The following is a 17615-nucleotide window of genomic DNA, read 5'->3' on the forward strand; positions in this document are numbered from 1 at the left end:
CCAGCCCCCTGCTCTCTGAAACATGTGCTGTGTCAACTCAGGGTTAAATGGATTAAGGGTGGTGCAAGATGTGCTTTGTTAAACAGATGCTTGAAGGCAGCATGCTCTTTAAGAGTCATCACCACTCCCTAATCTCAAGTACTCAGGGGCACAAACACTGCAGAAGGCCGCAGGGTCCTCTGCCTAGGAAAACCAGAGACCTTTGTTCATGCGTTTATCTCCTGACCTTCTCTCCACTATTATCCTATGACCCTGCCATATCCCCCTCTCCGAGAAACACCCAAGAATGATCAATAAATACTTCAGAAATTAAAAAAAAAAAAAAAAAAGAATCTTAGAGTTTGCTGATATCATACTCAGAAATTTTCCATTTACCCTAATGAGTGAAACTCATCTTGTTTTCAATCATCTTTTAAAAATTCTGATTTCCTACAATATTTATGTCATTTTGAAAAACTATATTCTTTTACAAATATAATTCCTTCTCAAAATACATTAGAGATTGCTAAATATTTTGGTATAAACATCAAAAATTAACTCTTTTTTTTTGAGACTGGGTCTCGCTGTATTGCCCAGGCTGGAGTGCAATGGCATGATCTTGGCTCACTGCAATCTCCGCCTCCCGGGTTCATGAGATTCTCCCGTCTCAGCCTCCCAAGTAGCTAGGATTACAGGCACATGCCACCATGCCCAGCTAATTTTTGTATCTGTAGTAGAGATGAGGTTTCACCATGTTGGCCAGGCTGGTCTCGAACTCCTGACCTCAAATGATCCACCTGCCTCGGCCTCCCAAAGTGCTGGGATTACAGGTGTGAGCCACTGTGCCCGGCAAAAATTAACTTTTAATTTAAAGCATTTTCTTCATATTGCTCTTTTAAAATTTTTCTTATGTCTAGAGATTTAGCTCATGTTCCACAAAATGGGAGGGAGGAGGGAGTAGGATCTGAATAAAAACTAGTTTTATTTCCTAATCATTAATCTCTTTACCTAGTTTTATTACTTTTTTCTTAATATTGGTATATTTGTTTTCCTTTCTTCTAGCCTCATATATTAACATTGTTTCTATCCACAGATTTATAGTCTAGCCTTTAACAGGCAGTTCATATGTGCTATACAGAGAGATGAATACAATGACATCTTTTTGTTTCAATCCTTGTTTCCTGAATTAAAGGTATTATATTTTCAAATTAATGGATCAATGTAGCACCCATCAAATTACTAATGCAAAATGGAATTGTTCAATGGAGAGCTGACAGTTACCTCTTTAAGCAAGCTTTACAGTGTAGCATAAATAATCATGTAAAAACCTGATATGCTTTCAGAAGTCTGCAGCATCATTCCTGAGATGTTCTTGACAAAAATCTCAACCTAATCTCAACCTAATGAATTTTCTAGACATAACTTCCAATTTATAGGAAACATGAGGGACAGAGCAACAAGTTAAATCATACTGTGAAGCAGAAATCAAGAATGTGGGACATTCTTTGGGTACTTAAAAAAGAAAAATTCAGGCTGGGTGCGGTGGCTCACGCCTGTAATCCCAGCACTTTGGGAGGCCAAGGCGGGCGGATCACAAGGTCAAGAGATCCAGACCATCCTGGCCAACATGATGAAATCCTGTCTCTACTAAAAATACAAAAATTAGCTGGGTGTGGTGGCATGTGCCTGTAGTCCCAGCTACTTGAGAGGCTGAGGCAGAATTGCTTGAACCCGAGAGGCAGAGGTTGCAGTAAGCTGAGACCGCACCACTGCACTCCAGCCTAGTGACAGAGCAAGACTCTGTCTCAAAAGAAAAAAAAGAAAAATTCAAAAGCATGAAAAAGTGGGGATATTATCCTAGAGAAAAAGAATAAATTTAAAAAAAATCCCAAATGCAATGAATTAACCAAGAGTGGATACTGATTAGAAAATAAGTAGTTATAAAAAAATCTTTGGGCACATATTTGAAGACACTATAGAAATTCTTAAGTTTTTCCAGTATGATTATAGTATCACAGTTATCCAGGAAATTTACATATATTTAAAGGCAAAGTGCCATGATATCTACAACTTACTCTCAAATGATACAGAAATAACCCATACATAAGCAGATAAAAATAGCTGACATAAGATAAAGCAAATAACATGAATGTAAACATACATGGTGGGTTACTAAACAATTCTTTCAATTTTTCTGTATGTTAAATTAAAATGTACATTTCAAATTTAGGGAAAACCTCCAAGAGAACAATTTACTTCTTGATAGCCCATTATTAATTCCTACTTTATCTTAAATTGTGAACAGAGAATATGAATTGTTGGCTATTATCAAAATCTTGGCCAGCCACAGTGGCTCACGCCTATAATCCCAGCAATTTGGGAAGCCAAGGCAGGAGGATTGCTTGAGGCCAGGGGTTTGAGACCAGCCTAGGCAACATAGTGAGACCCCATCTCCACAAAAAATAAAAAAAGCAAAAGCAAAACAAAACAAGATATGCAAAATCTTTTTTTTTTTTTTTTTGAGACGGAGTCTTGCTCTGTCACTCAAGCTGGAGTGTAGCGGTGTGATCTCGGCTCACTGCAACCTCCGCCTCCTGGGTTCAAGCCATTCTCATGTCTCAGCCCTCCGAGTAGTTGGGATTACAGGTGTGTGCCACCACACCTGGCTAATTTTTGTATTTTTAGTAGAGATCGGGTTTTGCCATGTTGCCCAGGATGGTCTTGAACTCCTGACCTCAGGTGATCTGCCTGCCTTGGCTTCCTAAAGTGCTGAGATTAGAGGTGTGAGCCACTGCACCTGGCCAAAATCTTTAGACACACTAAAATCATATTCTTAATTTCCAAAATTATACAAAATTTAATAATAGATGAGTGGCTTTAAGAAGCTGTTCTAAATTAATTATGCTATTAGAATCTTTCATAAAAAGTAATTATCAGCAACACAAATAATGACGATATCTATAATAGCTCATATTTATTTATTTATTTATTTTAAGACAGAGTCTCGCTCTGTCACCCAGGCTGGAGTGCAGTGGCACGATCCCAGCTCACTGCAACCTCCGCCTCCAAGGTTCAAGTGATTCTCCTGCCTCAGCCTTTCTGAGTAGCTGGGACTACAGGTGTGTGTCACCACGCCCGGCTAATTTTTTGTATTTTTTGTAGAGATGGGGTTTCACCATGCTAGCCAGGATGGTCTCGATCTCCTGACATGTGATCCACCCTCCTCGGCCTCCCAAACTGCTGAGATTACAGGCGTAAGCCACTGCGCCTGGCCAAAAGCTCATATTTATTGAGCATAGCGCTATATGCCAAACAGTCTTCCCAGGTTTTGACAAGTATAATTTGGGCCACATCCACATAATAGGACTCTTATGTACCTTTTTTCTTTTTAGACGGGGCCTAAAAAAGCCAGGCTGGTGTGCAGTGGCTATTCACAGGCACCATCATAGAGCACTGCAGTCTTACACTCTTGCCTCAAGCGATCCTCCCGCCTCAGTCTCCTGAGTAGCTGGGACTACAGGTGTGCACCACCATGCCTGGGTTTCTTGATTATACTTTAAAAATAATTCCCATAGATGATAAATATCTTGGCCAACGACACACAGGGAGTTATGTGGCAGTGATGACAGGTAAGGCATGTGCTGTGGCTAAAAGCACTATTGCATATGTGACATTAACAAGTTAGTTTATTAGTACTAATTTTTGAGACTTCAACAATGATTGAGTGGTGTCATGTGTGGTGACTTAAAAATAAAAATATGTCTGCAAATGTTTTGACATTTCTCTCTTTAAAAGGTGAAAGTGGGCTGGGCACGGTGGTTCACGCCTATAATCTCAGCACTGTGGGAACACTGTGGGAAGAATGCTTGAGCCTAGGAGTTTGAGACAAGCCTGGGCAAGTTGGTGAGACCCCCATCTCTACCAAAAATTTAAAAATTAGCTGGGCATGGTGACACACACCTGTAGTCCCAGCTACTCGGGAAGCTGAAGCAGGAGGATCACTGAAGCCCAGGAGGTTGAGGCTGAAGTGAGCCATATGCACTCCACTGGATGACAGTGAAAGATCCTGCCTTCAAAAAAAAAAACAAAGGTGAAACTTAATTCCTCTCTTATTGAATGTAGGCCAGACTTAGTGATTTTCTGGGAACAAATAGAATGTGGCAGAACTAACTTCCAAAGAGAGATTATAAAAAGGATCACATCTGACTGTCACGTCACAAGCACACTCAAGCAGCTTATGGACAAGGCCCCGTGGGAGAAGAAACGACTTGCCAGTATAAACTTATCAGCCACAGAACTAAGCCATTTGAAAGCATATCCTCCAGCTGTAGTCAAGCCTTTAGATAAGCACAACCTCTTGAGACACTTGGAGCTAGAACTGCCTAGCTTAGCTGCTCCCAAATTTCTGACTCACAGAAACTGTGAGAAAAATACACATTTATTGGCATTTTAAGCCACTAATTCTTCGGGTTCTTTGGAATGTGGCATGAGATAACAGATTTTGGTACCTAGACAAGGGATGCTATTGAAACAAAAAGCTACAAATGTCAGAGGGGCATTGGGACGACAAACTGGGTGGAAATTGGAAGGGCCTGGAAAATATTATTAGCAGAAACCTGGATATTTTTGAAGAGGCTCCTAGTAAGGGCTTAAAGAAAACTGAAAAATGTTACTGGAGACTGCGGGGAAGGGATTCTTGTTATGTAATAGCAGAAAGCAACATTGCTGCACGTGGTAACTGTGAAAAGTACAAAATAATACCTACAGAACTGTGTAACTGGGCCAGGCTCACGCTATAATCCCATCACTTTGGGAGGTCAAGGTAGGAGGACCAAGAGTTTGAGACCAGCTCAGGCAACATAGGGAGGCCTCATCTCTACCAAAAAAAAAAAAGGAATTAGCTAGGTGTAGTTGTGCATACACCTGTAGTCCTAGCTACTCCTGAGGCTGAGACGGGCAGATCACTTGAGCCCAGGAGTTCAAGGTTGTAGTGAGCTATGATCACACCACTGCACTCCAACTTGGGTGACAAAGCAAGATTGTGTCTTTAAGAAACAAAAACAAACAACAGCAACAAAAAAAGTGGGTAATTTAGCTTAGGAGACTTCCAAGCAGAATGTTGAAGGTGTCTTGCTTCTTGTTGCTTAAGTGCAAGAAGGAAGATAAGCTAGAAAAAGATTGTTAAACAGAAGTGAACCAGGACTTGCTTTTGGAAACTCCCAGCCTCTCCAGAAAGCAAATGATGCTAAACTTCAGAAATGGTCTCTGGACAAAGATAAAATCCAGAGCACTGTTAGGGAAACACAGTATGTAGGTAACCTTAGGGTATGTGTTCATCTTGATCCTCTGAAAAGCAAAAAAACAAGATCAGATCAGAAGGAAGGAAGGGGCTATGAATGAAAAAGAGGTCCAGGAAAGGCAGTGAAAGCCTTCAGGCCATAGTACAAGACAGATGACTCTGAAGGAGAGGGATGAAGCAAGATTGGTAGAAAAACTATGAAAACGTGGGGCAGTATGAAGACAGTTTAAGTCTGGCTGATTCACAGTTCCCCAGCTGAAGGGTCTGGGTTTCATAAGAATTGACTAGCATGAATACTTCTGTTGCGCTCAGAAAAGGGGCTGGGGGCAGCCCATGGGAAGCATGGCCTCAACATTAACACGATGATTATTTCAGAGAGGGAGCAGAGGGGGCATTTCACAGCAGGTTATCTGTTCTCCAAAGAACAGATAGAGTATGACTATTAAAAACCTTTGGTTAAGACTCCAGCAATATCTAATGTGACAATTATGAGAATCACCAATCAATGAAACTTCTATAAAAGGTTCTGTCAGCAGCCTCTGCAGAAGCCCTAGGTAGAGGAGGCTGGATTTGCACAAGAGTGAATGAACAAGTGAGCACGAGCACCAGGGAAAGGCGATCCTGAAGATTCTGTTCATTAGAAGCAAGTGACTAGGTTCAGCTCACATGCAAAGGGAGGGGAATTGGATTTCAGGTTTTTTTATCTGTTGTTTTTGTTTTTGAGATGGAGTCTCATGCTGTTGCCCAGGCTGGAGTGCAGAGGCACAATCTCAGCTCACTGCCGCCTCTGCCTCCCAAGTTCAAGCGATTCTCCTACCTCAGCCTCCCTAGTAGCTGGGACTGCAGGCGTGTGCCATCATGCCTGGCTAGGCCTCGGTCTCCCAAAGTGCTGGGATTACAGGCGTGAGTCACCACACCTGGCCAGACTTCAAGTTTGAAGGGTAGAGTTTCAAAGAATTTGAGGGCATATTTTTAAAACACCATGACTGGCACTCTGAGTACAGATTGCTTATATTTCTATGTCATGCAAAATATGCTCAAGAAGCCACCCAAATTGCTTGAGCCCAGAAGTTGAAAGCTGCAGTGAGCTATGATCATGCCTCTGCACTCCAGCCTGGGTGATAGAGCAAGACCCTGTCTCAAAAAACAAAAACAAAAATAAACAAACAAACAAAAAACAGCTCCAAAGTCACAGCTTTCTCCTGGCACTCTCACTCTCTAAGCCAGCCAGCCAGTGTGAGCGTGCCACCTGGAAAACAGATCCTTCAGCCCCAACAAGCCTTAGGAAGACAGCAAGCTCATGGAAAAACCAACTCAAAAGCACTCAGTTAAGCCTCTTCCGAATTTCTGACCCTCAGAACCTATTAGTGATGTTTATTGTTGTGGTAAGACATTAAGGCTTGAGGTAATTTGTAATACAGCCATTGAAATCTAGTATGAAAGGCTTTTGGTCATCCTTTTAATTAATAAGTTTTTTTTTTTCTTTTGAGACGGAGTCTCGCTCTTGTCGCCCAGGCTGGAGTGCAGTGGCGCGATCTCTGCTCACTACAAGCTCCGCCTCCTGGGTTCACGCTATTCTCCTGCCTCAGCCTCCCGAGTAGCTGGGATTACAGGCGCCTGCCACCACGCCCAGCTAATTTTTTGTATTTTTAGTAGAGACGGGGTTTCATCATGTTACCAGGATGGTCTCAATCTCCTGACCTCGTGATCCGCCCACCTCGGCCTCCCAGATTGCTGGGATTACAGGCGTGAGCCACCGCGCCCGGCCTTAATTAATAAGTTTTTTTTTTTTTAAATCCATGCCATGGATGTTGTAGGCGTGAAGAAACTGGGTTTCGTGTTTTGTTTTGTTTTTTTCTTAATTTACCATTGAATAGTCAGATATTCCATTAAAACAGGACTGATATTAAATGCTTTCTAATGTGGCAAGAACTGCATTTTGAACTCTCTCAATTGCTAAAGCCATACCTATAAGACTAACATTCCATCATTTCTCACCAGTGTGGACTGTCTGATGATGAATGGCGCGCTCGTACTCTTTATGGTCTTACACTTTTATGCTCCTGTGAATTCCCTGATGGGTTTTAAGGGCTGAACCATATCTGAAGGTTTTCCCACATTGCTTACACACATAGGGTTTCTCACCAGTATGAATTCTCTCATGTTGAACAAGGTTTGAAGCACGACTGAAGGCCTTCCCACATTCTTTACATTCATAAGGTTTTCCACCAGTATGAATTTTCTGATGTTGGGTAAGGTAGCCATACATTTTAAAGGTCTTTCCACATTCTTTACATTCATAGGGTTTTTTATCAGCACGAATGCTCTGATGTGCAGTAAGGTGTGAACTACGTCTAAAGGTCTTCCCACATTCCTTACATTCAAAAGGTTTCTCATCAGTATGAATACTTTGATGTAGAGTAAGATTTCTATAGAAAGTAAAGGTTTTTCTACATACCTTACATTCATAGGGTTTCACACCAGTATGAATTTTCTGATGTTGATTAAGATATCCATGCAAGCTAAAGGTCTTTCCACATTCCTTACATTTATAGGGTTTCTCACCAGTATGAGTTTTCTGATGTTGAATAAGGTTTGAGCCAGTACTATAGGCCTTCCCACATTCCTGACATTCAAAAAGTTTCTTACCAGTGTGAATATTCTGATGTCGAGTAAGATTTCTATACAAAGTAAAGGTTTTTTTACACTCCTTACATTCAAAGCGTTTCGTGCCACTATGAATTTTCTGATGTTGTTTAAGGTAGCCATACAAGCTAAAGGCCCTCCCGCATTCCTTGCATTCATAGGGTTTCTCGCCAGTATGAGTTTTCTGATGTTGAAAGAGTTTTGAACCAGTAGTATATGTCTTCCCACATTGCTTGCATTCAAAAAGTTTCTCACCAGTATGAATATTCTGATGCCGAGTAAGATTTCTATACAAAGTAAAGGTTTTCTTACACTCCTTACATTCATAGGGTTTTCCACCTTTATGAATCCTCTGATGTAGAAGAAAGTATGAGGCAGTGGTATAGCCCTTCCCACATTCTTTACACTCATATGGCTTTTTACCAGTGTGAACACTCTGATGTACAATAAGTTGGTGACCTCTTCTAAAGGCTTTTCCACATTTCTCACATACGTATGGCTTCTCATCAGTATGAGTCTGCCCATGTTCAACAAGATTTGAGCGCCTACTAAAAGTCTTCCCACATTCCTTACATTTATATGGTTTTTCACCAGTATGAACTCTCTGATGAATTCTAAGGTGTCCACCTTGACTAAAGGCCCTCCCACACTCCTGACATTCATAAGGCTTCCCACCAGTGTGAATTCTCTCATGTTGAGCAATGTGTGAGGCATATATAAAGGCCTTCCCACACTGCCTACATTCATAGGTTTTCTCACCAGTATGAAGTCTCTGATGCACAGTCAGCTGATAACCACTTCTAAAGTTCTTCCCACATTCTGTACATTCATAGGGCTTCTCACCAGTATGAAATCTTTGATGTAGAGTAAGTTGATAGCCACTACGAAAGTTCTTCCCACACTCTTTGCATTCATAGGGTCTCTCAATAATATGAAACCTGTGATGTAGAATAAGTTGATAACCACTACTAAATTTCTTCTGACATTTCTTACATTCATAGAATTTCTCTCTCTTATATATGCTCTGAAGTTGTGTAGAGGATATATCTGTTTCATAAGTGGGTACTTCTATGTAGCTGATTATCTCACACTGTAAATCCAAATCTGAAACAAAAGAAGACAACAAAAAAAAATTTGTATTTCTATACCAGAGAACAAGAAACTTTATGCAACAAAGAAAAACCAACATTCATAATAAGTGAATGGCATACAGAATTCAAAAATACGGTTACGAAATTTGAAAAAGGCCAAGAAGAGTTCAGAGATGTATGACAGTTTATGTAAGATAGTGAAATTACTGATTGAGGTCATAGGTAACATTTAGGTGGGGCCAGAATCTTTGACAAGCTTGTTCCAAATCTGCTATATTGGCACCATCAAAGACCAAGTGAATTAAAACTGAGAGGAGAAAAACCTTGACATCTTTATTTTGAACCTATCACTGATTTAGATGCAGGTCAGTGTTTAAGAATACATCCTTTAAGTTCCTCAAGTGATTTTTCATTGTTCTTAGAATAAAATACAAATCCCTTTCCAAGGACTGCTGCTTACCTAGGAGGCCTCATGTCAAAACATCAACTCTTTGCTTCCTATTCTCTATCATAGTCCCTCTTTTCAACACCTAGAGTATAGTACAATTGCCCCTTGGTATCTGCGAAGGATCAGTTCCAGGACCTCCTGCAGATACCAAAACCCAACCCAGATACCGACGCCTTAAGTCCCTGATATAAAATGGCATATATTTGCACATAACCTATACACATCTTCCTGTATACTTTAAATCATCTCTGGATTACTTACGATACCCAATACAATGTAAATGCTATGTGAATAGCTGTTCTACTATTGCTTCGAAAATAATGACAAGTAAAGTCTGTATGTGGTCAGTACCCTCACAATTTAAAAATATATGTTTGATCTGAAGATGGTTGAATCAGTGAGTGCAGAACCCATAGATACAAAGGGCCAACTGTACAGCTTCCCCCAACACTTAATGCTTTCCACAGACTGTTTAACTGCTCAAGAGTCCTTGGACTTAGACATTTTGTAGACTGAATCCTTCTCATCCTTTATGTTTCAGGGTAAATGTTCTTTCTTTAGAAAGGCAGTACCTGCTAACTCTGTCTGTCTCTCTATCTTTATCTGTCTATCTATCTATCTATCCATCCATCTAGCTATCAATCAATCATCAAGACAGAGTCTTGCTCTGTCACTCAGGCTGAAGTACAATAGCCCAATCATAGTTCACTGCAGCCTTGTACTCTTCCGGCTCAAGCGATTTTCCCACCTCAGCCTCTCAAGTAACTGGGACTACAGATGCACAACACCACACCTGGCTAATTTTAAAATTATGTGTAGAGACAGGGTCTCACTGTGTTGCTTATCCACCATGATCAAGTTGGCTTCATCCCTGGGATGCGAGGCTGGTTCAACATACGCAAATTGATAAACATAATCTATCACATAAACTGAAACAAAGACAAAAACCACATGATTATCTCAATAGATACAGAAAAGGCCTTTGATAAAATTCAACATCCCTTCATGTTAAAAACTCTCAATAAACTAGGTATTGATGGAACATATCTCAATAAGAGCTATTTATGACAAACCCACAGCCGATATCATATTGAATGGGCAAAAGCTGGAAGCATTCCCTTTGAAAACCAGTACAAGACAAGGATGCCCTCTCTCACTACTCCTATTCAACACAGTATTGGAAGTTCTGGCCAGGGCAATCAGGCAAGAGAAAGAAATAAAGGTATTCAAATAGGAAGAGAGGAAGTCAAGTTGTCTCTGTTTGCAGATGACATGATTTTATATTTAGAAAACCCCATCATCTCAGGCCAAAAACTCCTTAAACTGATAAGCAACTTCAGCCAAGTCTCAGGGTACAAAATCAATGTGAAAAAATCACAAGCATTCCTTTATACCAACAATAGACAAGCAGAGAGCCAAATCATGAATGAACTCCCATTCACAATTGCTACAAAGAGAATGAAATACGTAGGAATACAGCTAACAAGGGATGTGAAGGACCTCTTCAAGGAGAACTATAAACCACTGCTCAAGGAAATAAGAAAGGACATAAATAAATGGAAAAAGATTCCATCCTCATGGATAGGAAGAATCAATATCATGAAAATGGCCATACTACCCAAAGTAAATTATAGATTCAATGCTATTTCCATCAAATTACCATTGACATTCTTCACAGAATCAGAAAAAAACTGTTTTAAATTTTATATGGAATCAAAGAAGACCCCGTACAGCCAAGACAATCCTAAGCAAAAAGAACAAAGCTGGAGGCATCATGCTACCTGACTTCAAACTATACTACAAGGCTACAGTAACCAAAACAGCATGGTACTGGTACCAAAACAGACATATAAACCAATGGAACAGAAAAGAGACCTCAGAAATAACACCACACATCTACAACCATCTGATCTTCAACAAACCTGCCGCAAACAAGCAATGGGGAAAGGATCTCCTATTCAGTAAATGGTGCTGGGAAAACTGGGTAGCCATATGCAGAAAACTAAAACTAGACCCCTTCCTTACATCTTATGTAACAATCCACTCAAGATGGATTAAAGACTTAACTGTAAAACCCAAAACCATAAAAACCCTAGAAGAAAACCTAGGCAATGCCATTCAGGACGTAGGCATGGGCAAAGACTTCATGACAAAAATGACAAAAGCCATTGCAACAAAAGCCAAAATTGACAAATGGGAGCTAATTAAACCAAAGACCTTCTGCACAGGAAAAGAAACTATCATCAGAGTGAACAGGCAACCTACAGAATGGGAGAAACCTACCCATCTGACAAAGGTCTAACATCCAGAATTTACAAGGAACTTAAACAAATTTACAAGTAAAAACCAAACAACACATCAAAAAGTGGGCAAGGGATATAAACAGACACTTCTCAAAAGAAGACATTTGGCTGGGTGCGGTGGCTCATGCCTGTAATCCCAGCACTTTGGGAGGCCAAGGCGGGTGGATCACGAGGTCAGGAGTTCAAGACCAGCCTGGCCAACATGGTGAAACACCATCTCTACTAAAAATACAAAAAAAATTAGCCAGGCATGGTGGCAGGTGCCTGTAATCCCAGCTACTCGGGAGGCTGAGGCAGGAGAATCACTTGAACCCGAGAGGCAGAGGTTGCAGTGAGCCGAGATCAAGCCACTGCACTCCAGCCTGGGTGACAGAATGAGAATCCATCTCAAAAAAAAAAAAAAAAAAGAAGAAGACATTTATGCGGCCAACAAACATATGAAGAAAAGCTCAACATCATCATCAGAGATCATCAGAGAAATGCAAATCTAAACCACAATGAGATACCATCTCACACCAGTTAGAATGGCGATTATTAAAAAGTCAGGAAACAATAGATGCTGGTGAGGCTGTGGAGAAATAGGAATACTTTTATACTGTTGGTGGGAATGTAAATTAGTTCAACCACTGTGGAAGACAGTATGGCAATCCCTCAAGGATCTAGAACCAGAAATACATTTGACTCAGCAATCCCATTACTGGGTATATACCCAAAGAAATATAAATCATTCTACTAGAAAGACACATGTGCATGTATGTTTACTGCAGCACTATTTACAATAGCAAAGACTTGGAGCCAACCCAAATGCCCATCGATGATAGACTGGATAAAGAAAATGTGGTACATATATACACCATGGAATACTATGCAGCCATACAAAGAAATGAGATCACATCCTTTGCAGGGACATGCATGAAGCTGGAGGCCATCATTCTCAGCAAACTAACACAGGAACAGAAAACCAAATACCGCATGTTCTCACTCGTAAGTGGGAGTTGAACAATGAGAACACATGGACACAGAGAGGGGAATAACATACACCAGGGCCTGTTGGGGGCTGGGAGGTGAGAGGAGGGAACTTAGAGGACAGGTCAAAAGATGCAACAAACCACCATGGCACACGTATACCTATGTAACCTGCATGTTCTGCACATGTATCCATGTATCCCGTTTTTTTTTTTTTAGAAGAAAGGAAAAAAAAAGACTAGTGATGTCACACAGATACACCAAAAAGGTATGAAAAGGTTTATAACTCTCATCATGAGGCTTTCTAGAGAGCAGAGCAGCTCCCAAGCCGGTCATAAAACTACTTGAGAGATTAGGAAAAGGAGGCTGCTTGGAGTTTGCATGGTGGTTAGGGCGTGGTGCTGGGCTGAGTGTTCCTGCTCATGGCATGGTGTTCACATGGTTTGAATGCGAAGGAGGGAGCACCTAGGTTTTTTACCAGCTGTCCCAGAAGTAGACAGAAGGGGGAAAAAAAGAGGAGTCATCAGCAGTTAAACATCAAAAACAGAGTCAGGGACTGGAGTGGTGGCTCACGCCTATAATCCCAGCACTTTGGGAAGCCGAGGCAGGAGGATCACTCAAGCCCGGGAGTTCAAGACCAGCCTGGGCAACACAATTAAGACCTCTTCTTTACAAAAAAAAATGAAAAACTTGGCTGGGCATGGTGGCGTGCACTTGTGGTCCCAGATATTCGGGAGGGCAAGGTGGGAGAATTGCTAGAGCCCAGGCGGCCAAAGCTGCAGTGAGCTATGTTCACGCCACTGCACTCCAGCCCAGGCAACAGAGCAAGACCCTATCTCAAAAAAAAAAAAAAGAAAAAAGAAAAAGAAAACACTTTTTTTGAGATGGTGTCTCGCTCTGTTTCCTAGGCTGGAGTGCAGTGGCACCATCTCGGCTCACTCCAAGCTCCGCCTCCCAGGTTCATGCCATTCTCCTGCCTCAGCCTCCCGAGTAGCTGGGACTACAGTCACCTGCCACCACGCCCGGCTAATTTTTTTGTATTTTTAGTAGAGACGGGGTTTCACCATGTTAGCCAGGATGGTCTTGATCTCCTGACCTCGTGATGTGCCCGCCTTGGCCTCCCAAAGTGTTGGGATTACAGGCGTGAGCCACCGTGCCCAGCCAGGAAATACTTAAAGAAAGAAAATGCTCTGTCACTCAGGCTGGAGCGCAGTGGTGTGATCTTGGCTGACTGCAACCTTTGCCTCTCAGGTTCAAGCGATTCTTGTGCCTCAGCTTCCCAAGTAGCTGGGGCCACAGGCGCCCACCACTATGCCTGGCTAATTTTTTTGTATTTTTGGTAGAGATGAGGTTTCACCATGTTGGCCAGGCTGGTCTCAAACTCCTGGTGCCAAGTGATTCGCCTCTGTCTGCCTCAGCCTCCCAAAGTGTTAGGATTACAGACATGAGCCACTGCATCCAGCCAAGACTTTAATTTTTTTGGGGGGTGGGGGTGGTAGGATGGAGTCTGGCTCTGTTGCCCAGGCTGGAGTGCAGTGATACGATCTCAGCTCTGCAACCTCTGCCTCCCGGGTTCAAGGGATTCTACTGCCTCAGCCTCCGGAGTAGCTGGGATTATAGGTGCTTGCCACTATGCCCAGCTAATTTTTGTATTTTTAGTAGAGACAGGGTTTCACCATGTTGGACAGGCTTATCTCAAACTCCTGAACTCAAATGATCTGCCCACCTCAGCCTCCCAAAGTGCTGGGATTACAGGCGTGAGCCACCACACTCGACAAGATTTTAATGTTTTGAAAGCAGTTTTAACCATCTCTATTTTCTAATGAACTACAATGTACATAGAGGATTTCTTAATGTTATAAATAATTTATTTATAAGGGTTATAAATAATTCTGTATTTCTCTATTAACATGGTATGAAATAAAGAAAACAAATTATCCAAAGTCTGATTAAGCAAAGACAATCCAAAGTCTGAGTGGAACATTTAATCAATAAAGATCCAGAACTTCATAGATACAATTCAAATACTGCAGAGCTCAGTTACCTTCCAGTCACACACATATTTTTCCTAAAAACTGACCATATACTGGGCTATAAAGCAAGTTTCAATGTATTTCAAAGGATCAAGATCATATAGAGTATGTAGTCTGACCACAAAAAAAAATTTTATGCTAGAAATCAATACTGCAAAGATAACTAGACAACATATATTTGGTAATTATATACTGCTTGTAGGTAATCAATATACTGAACAAAGTGCACTGTGATATGATAAAATAACAAACTTTGGAAAATTATGTTTTGACTGAAAATTATAAGGCCATACACTAAAGGAAGTATATACAAACACTACTCAAGTGAGTAAACTTGATGCTCATGGGGGTACAGGTTAACAACTCAGAAATGTGTTACACGTACACTGGAGTTGAACAGGTACATAAATAAATGGTGGACGGGGAGAGCCAGTTTTCTTGCTGTCAGGGTAAAAAGTTACAGATAAACAAGACAGGAAGATTAGAATACATTTTGTAGTACTGGATGAGAGTCAGAGACATCAGTATGAACTCATGTTTAGCTTCGATGCATACAAATGGATAGACAGAAAGACAATTATTAATATATGTAAGCATACATCGGCGAATGTGCATATATCCATTACCCAGACCTCGTTTTTGTTTTTTTTTTGGGACGGAGTCTTGCTCTGTCACCCGGGCTGGAGTGCAGTGGTGCGATCTTGGCTCACTGCAACCTCTGCCTCCCGAGTTCAAGCCATTATCCTGCCTCAGCCTCCCAAGTAACTGGCATTACGGACAGACCCGCGCCTCCACGCCCAGCTAATTTTTGTATTTTTAGTAGAGAAGGGGTTTCACCATGTTGGCCGGGCTGGTCTTAAAAACTCCTGACCTCGTGATCCGCCCGCCTTGGCCTCCCAAAGTGCTGGGATTACAGGTGTGAGCCACTGTGTCCAGCTGACCTTGGTTTTTAAATCCCATTCTCCACTAAAAGGAACCACGCTCCTGGGAGAAACAGCTGATTCCAGGACCACGGGAGGGAGAAAACAAAATGAACCTGAAGGTAGTACCAGGAAAGAAGTCCTCAAAAAACAGAAGGATCAGGGTATTAAATGAACATAGGAACCAACCTAAAAGAGCTATCAATGTCTGAAGTTGAAACAGTATGGGTGGCAAAAGAAATAATGTAATATTCTACCTTGAAGTATAAAACAAATATACATGAGTCTACACTGATATAAATGAGAAGAAACAAATATGTCTTATAGAAGAATTCTAGATATTAGATATTAAACTCTATGGAATGTAAAGCTTAATTTCAACTCCTATGTACCTGCTCCCAGGGTGGGCTAGACTTAACAAGTTGTTTCTAAAGAATAGAGAATGGAAAAGGAAACAATAGTACATTTGGAGTGAAGAAACCTGGCAGACGCTACTTTAGCCAAATGATAAAGGTTAATATCACCAGTGATGTCATATGGATGTCATGTACCCCTGATGTAATGTGATGAAAAGCATACTTCACCTCTGTTACAGTCTTTCTTCTTTTTTTTTTTTTTTTTTTGAGACGGAGTCTCGCTCTGTCGCCCAAGCTGGTCTGCTCACTGCAAACTCTGCCTCCCAGATTCACGCCATTCTCCTGCCTCAGCCTCCCGAGCAGCTGGGACTACAAGCGCCTGACACCACGCCTGGGTATTTTTTTGTATTTTTAGTAGAGACGGGGTTTCACTGTGTTATCCAGGATGGGCTCGATCTCCTGACCTCGTGATCCGCCCGCCTCGGCCTCCCAAAGTGCTGGGATTACAGGCATGAGCCACCGCGCCCGGCTGTTACAGTCTTTCTAAAAACTACTACTTCCAGCCTAATTACAAAAATCCAACAGACTTGGATTGGGAGAACACTACTGGCATGGTCTGTCAAGACAGTCAAAGTCATGAAAAACAAAGAAAAGCAGAAAAAACTGTCACAGAACAGAAGAGACTGGAAGATAAGACAAATATATACAATGTGGTACCCCTAACTGGATGCATCTTGAAACAGAAATATGAGCTATATGGAAAAACTGGTGAAATCCCAATAGTCTCATGTCAGTCTCCTAGTTTTGACAAACATACTTTATGTAAGATGTTAACAATGGTGGAGAGTGGGAGAGATGTATACAGGAAATCTCTGTATTATCTTTGTAAATCTGTAAATTTTGTAAATCTAAAATTATTCTAAAATTAAAAAGTTATTTTAAAAAAAGATAATTACCAGTGGTCTTTGGTTGGTTGGTGGAGAAAAGAAAACAAACAAAAACGATCATTACACACTACTTCTGCAATATTCTTGGCAAAAAATGTTTAATCTTACTCTAATCATGAGGGGAAACCATCAAACCTATAAATCTGACATTCCACAAGAAAACTGGAGTAGACACTTCAAAAAAGCCAAACTCAAAGGGGAAAATGTAGTAAGGTAACACCAAGATAAAAAGCCTAAGACCTGGCTGGGCATGGTGGCTCATGCCTTAATCCCAGCACTTTGGGAGGCCAAGGCAGGCGGATCACAAGGTCAGGAGTTCGAGACCAGCCTGGCCAATATGGTGAAACCCCATCTCTACTAAAAATACAAAAATTAGCCAGGCATGGTGGCGGGTGCCTGTGTAGTCCCAGCTAACTCGGAGGCTGAGGCAGGAGAATCGCTTGAACCCAGGAGGCGGAGGTTGTAGTGAGCCGAGATCGCACCACTGCATTCCAGCCTGGGCGACAGAGCGAGACTCGGTCTCAAAAAAAAAAAAAAAAAGCCTAAGACCTAAATGCAATGTATGAATACACAATGGATCCTGGAAACATTTTATAAATGACATTTTTAGAAACAGCATAACAAATG

General features: G+C 41.3%; 1 protein-coding gene across 4 annotated transcripts in view; it reads right to left on the minus strand.

The window, feature by feature from the left end:
• Positions 1–325: 325 nt before the first annotated feature.
• The window catches only part of ZNF573 (zinc finger protein 573), a 48220-nt gene continuing 30930 nt past the window's right edge, over positions 326–17615 (minus strand). For 3 of the 4 annotated variants that reach the window (XM_003779168.5, XM_054540300.2, XM_054540302.2), the window contains one exon: positions 6711–9028. In XM_003779168.5, the coding sequence (XP_003779216.3) occupies positions 7326–9028 (1703 nt within the window). In that variant the 3' untranslated portion in view covers positions 6711–7325. Of the gene's footprint in view, positions 5326–6710; positions 9029–17615 lie in introns of those variants that run through there. The other variant, XM_054540303.2, reaches the window with a different exon arrangement.

The sequence above is a fragment of the Pongo abelii genome, chromosome 20 (assembly GCF_028885655.2).
Source record: "Pongo abelii isolate AG06213 chromosome 20, NHGRI_mPonAbe1-v2.0_pri, whole genome shotgun sequence".
Classification (NCBI taxonomy): Eukaryota; Metazoa; Chordata; class Mammalia; order Primates; family Hominidae; genus Pongo; species Pongo abelii.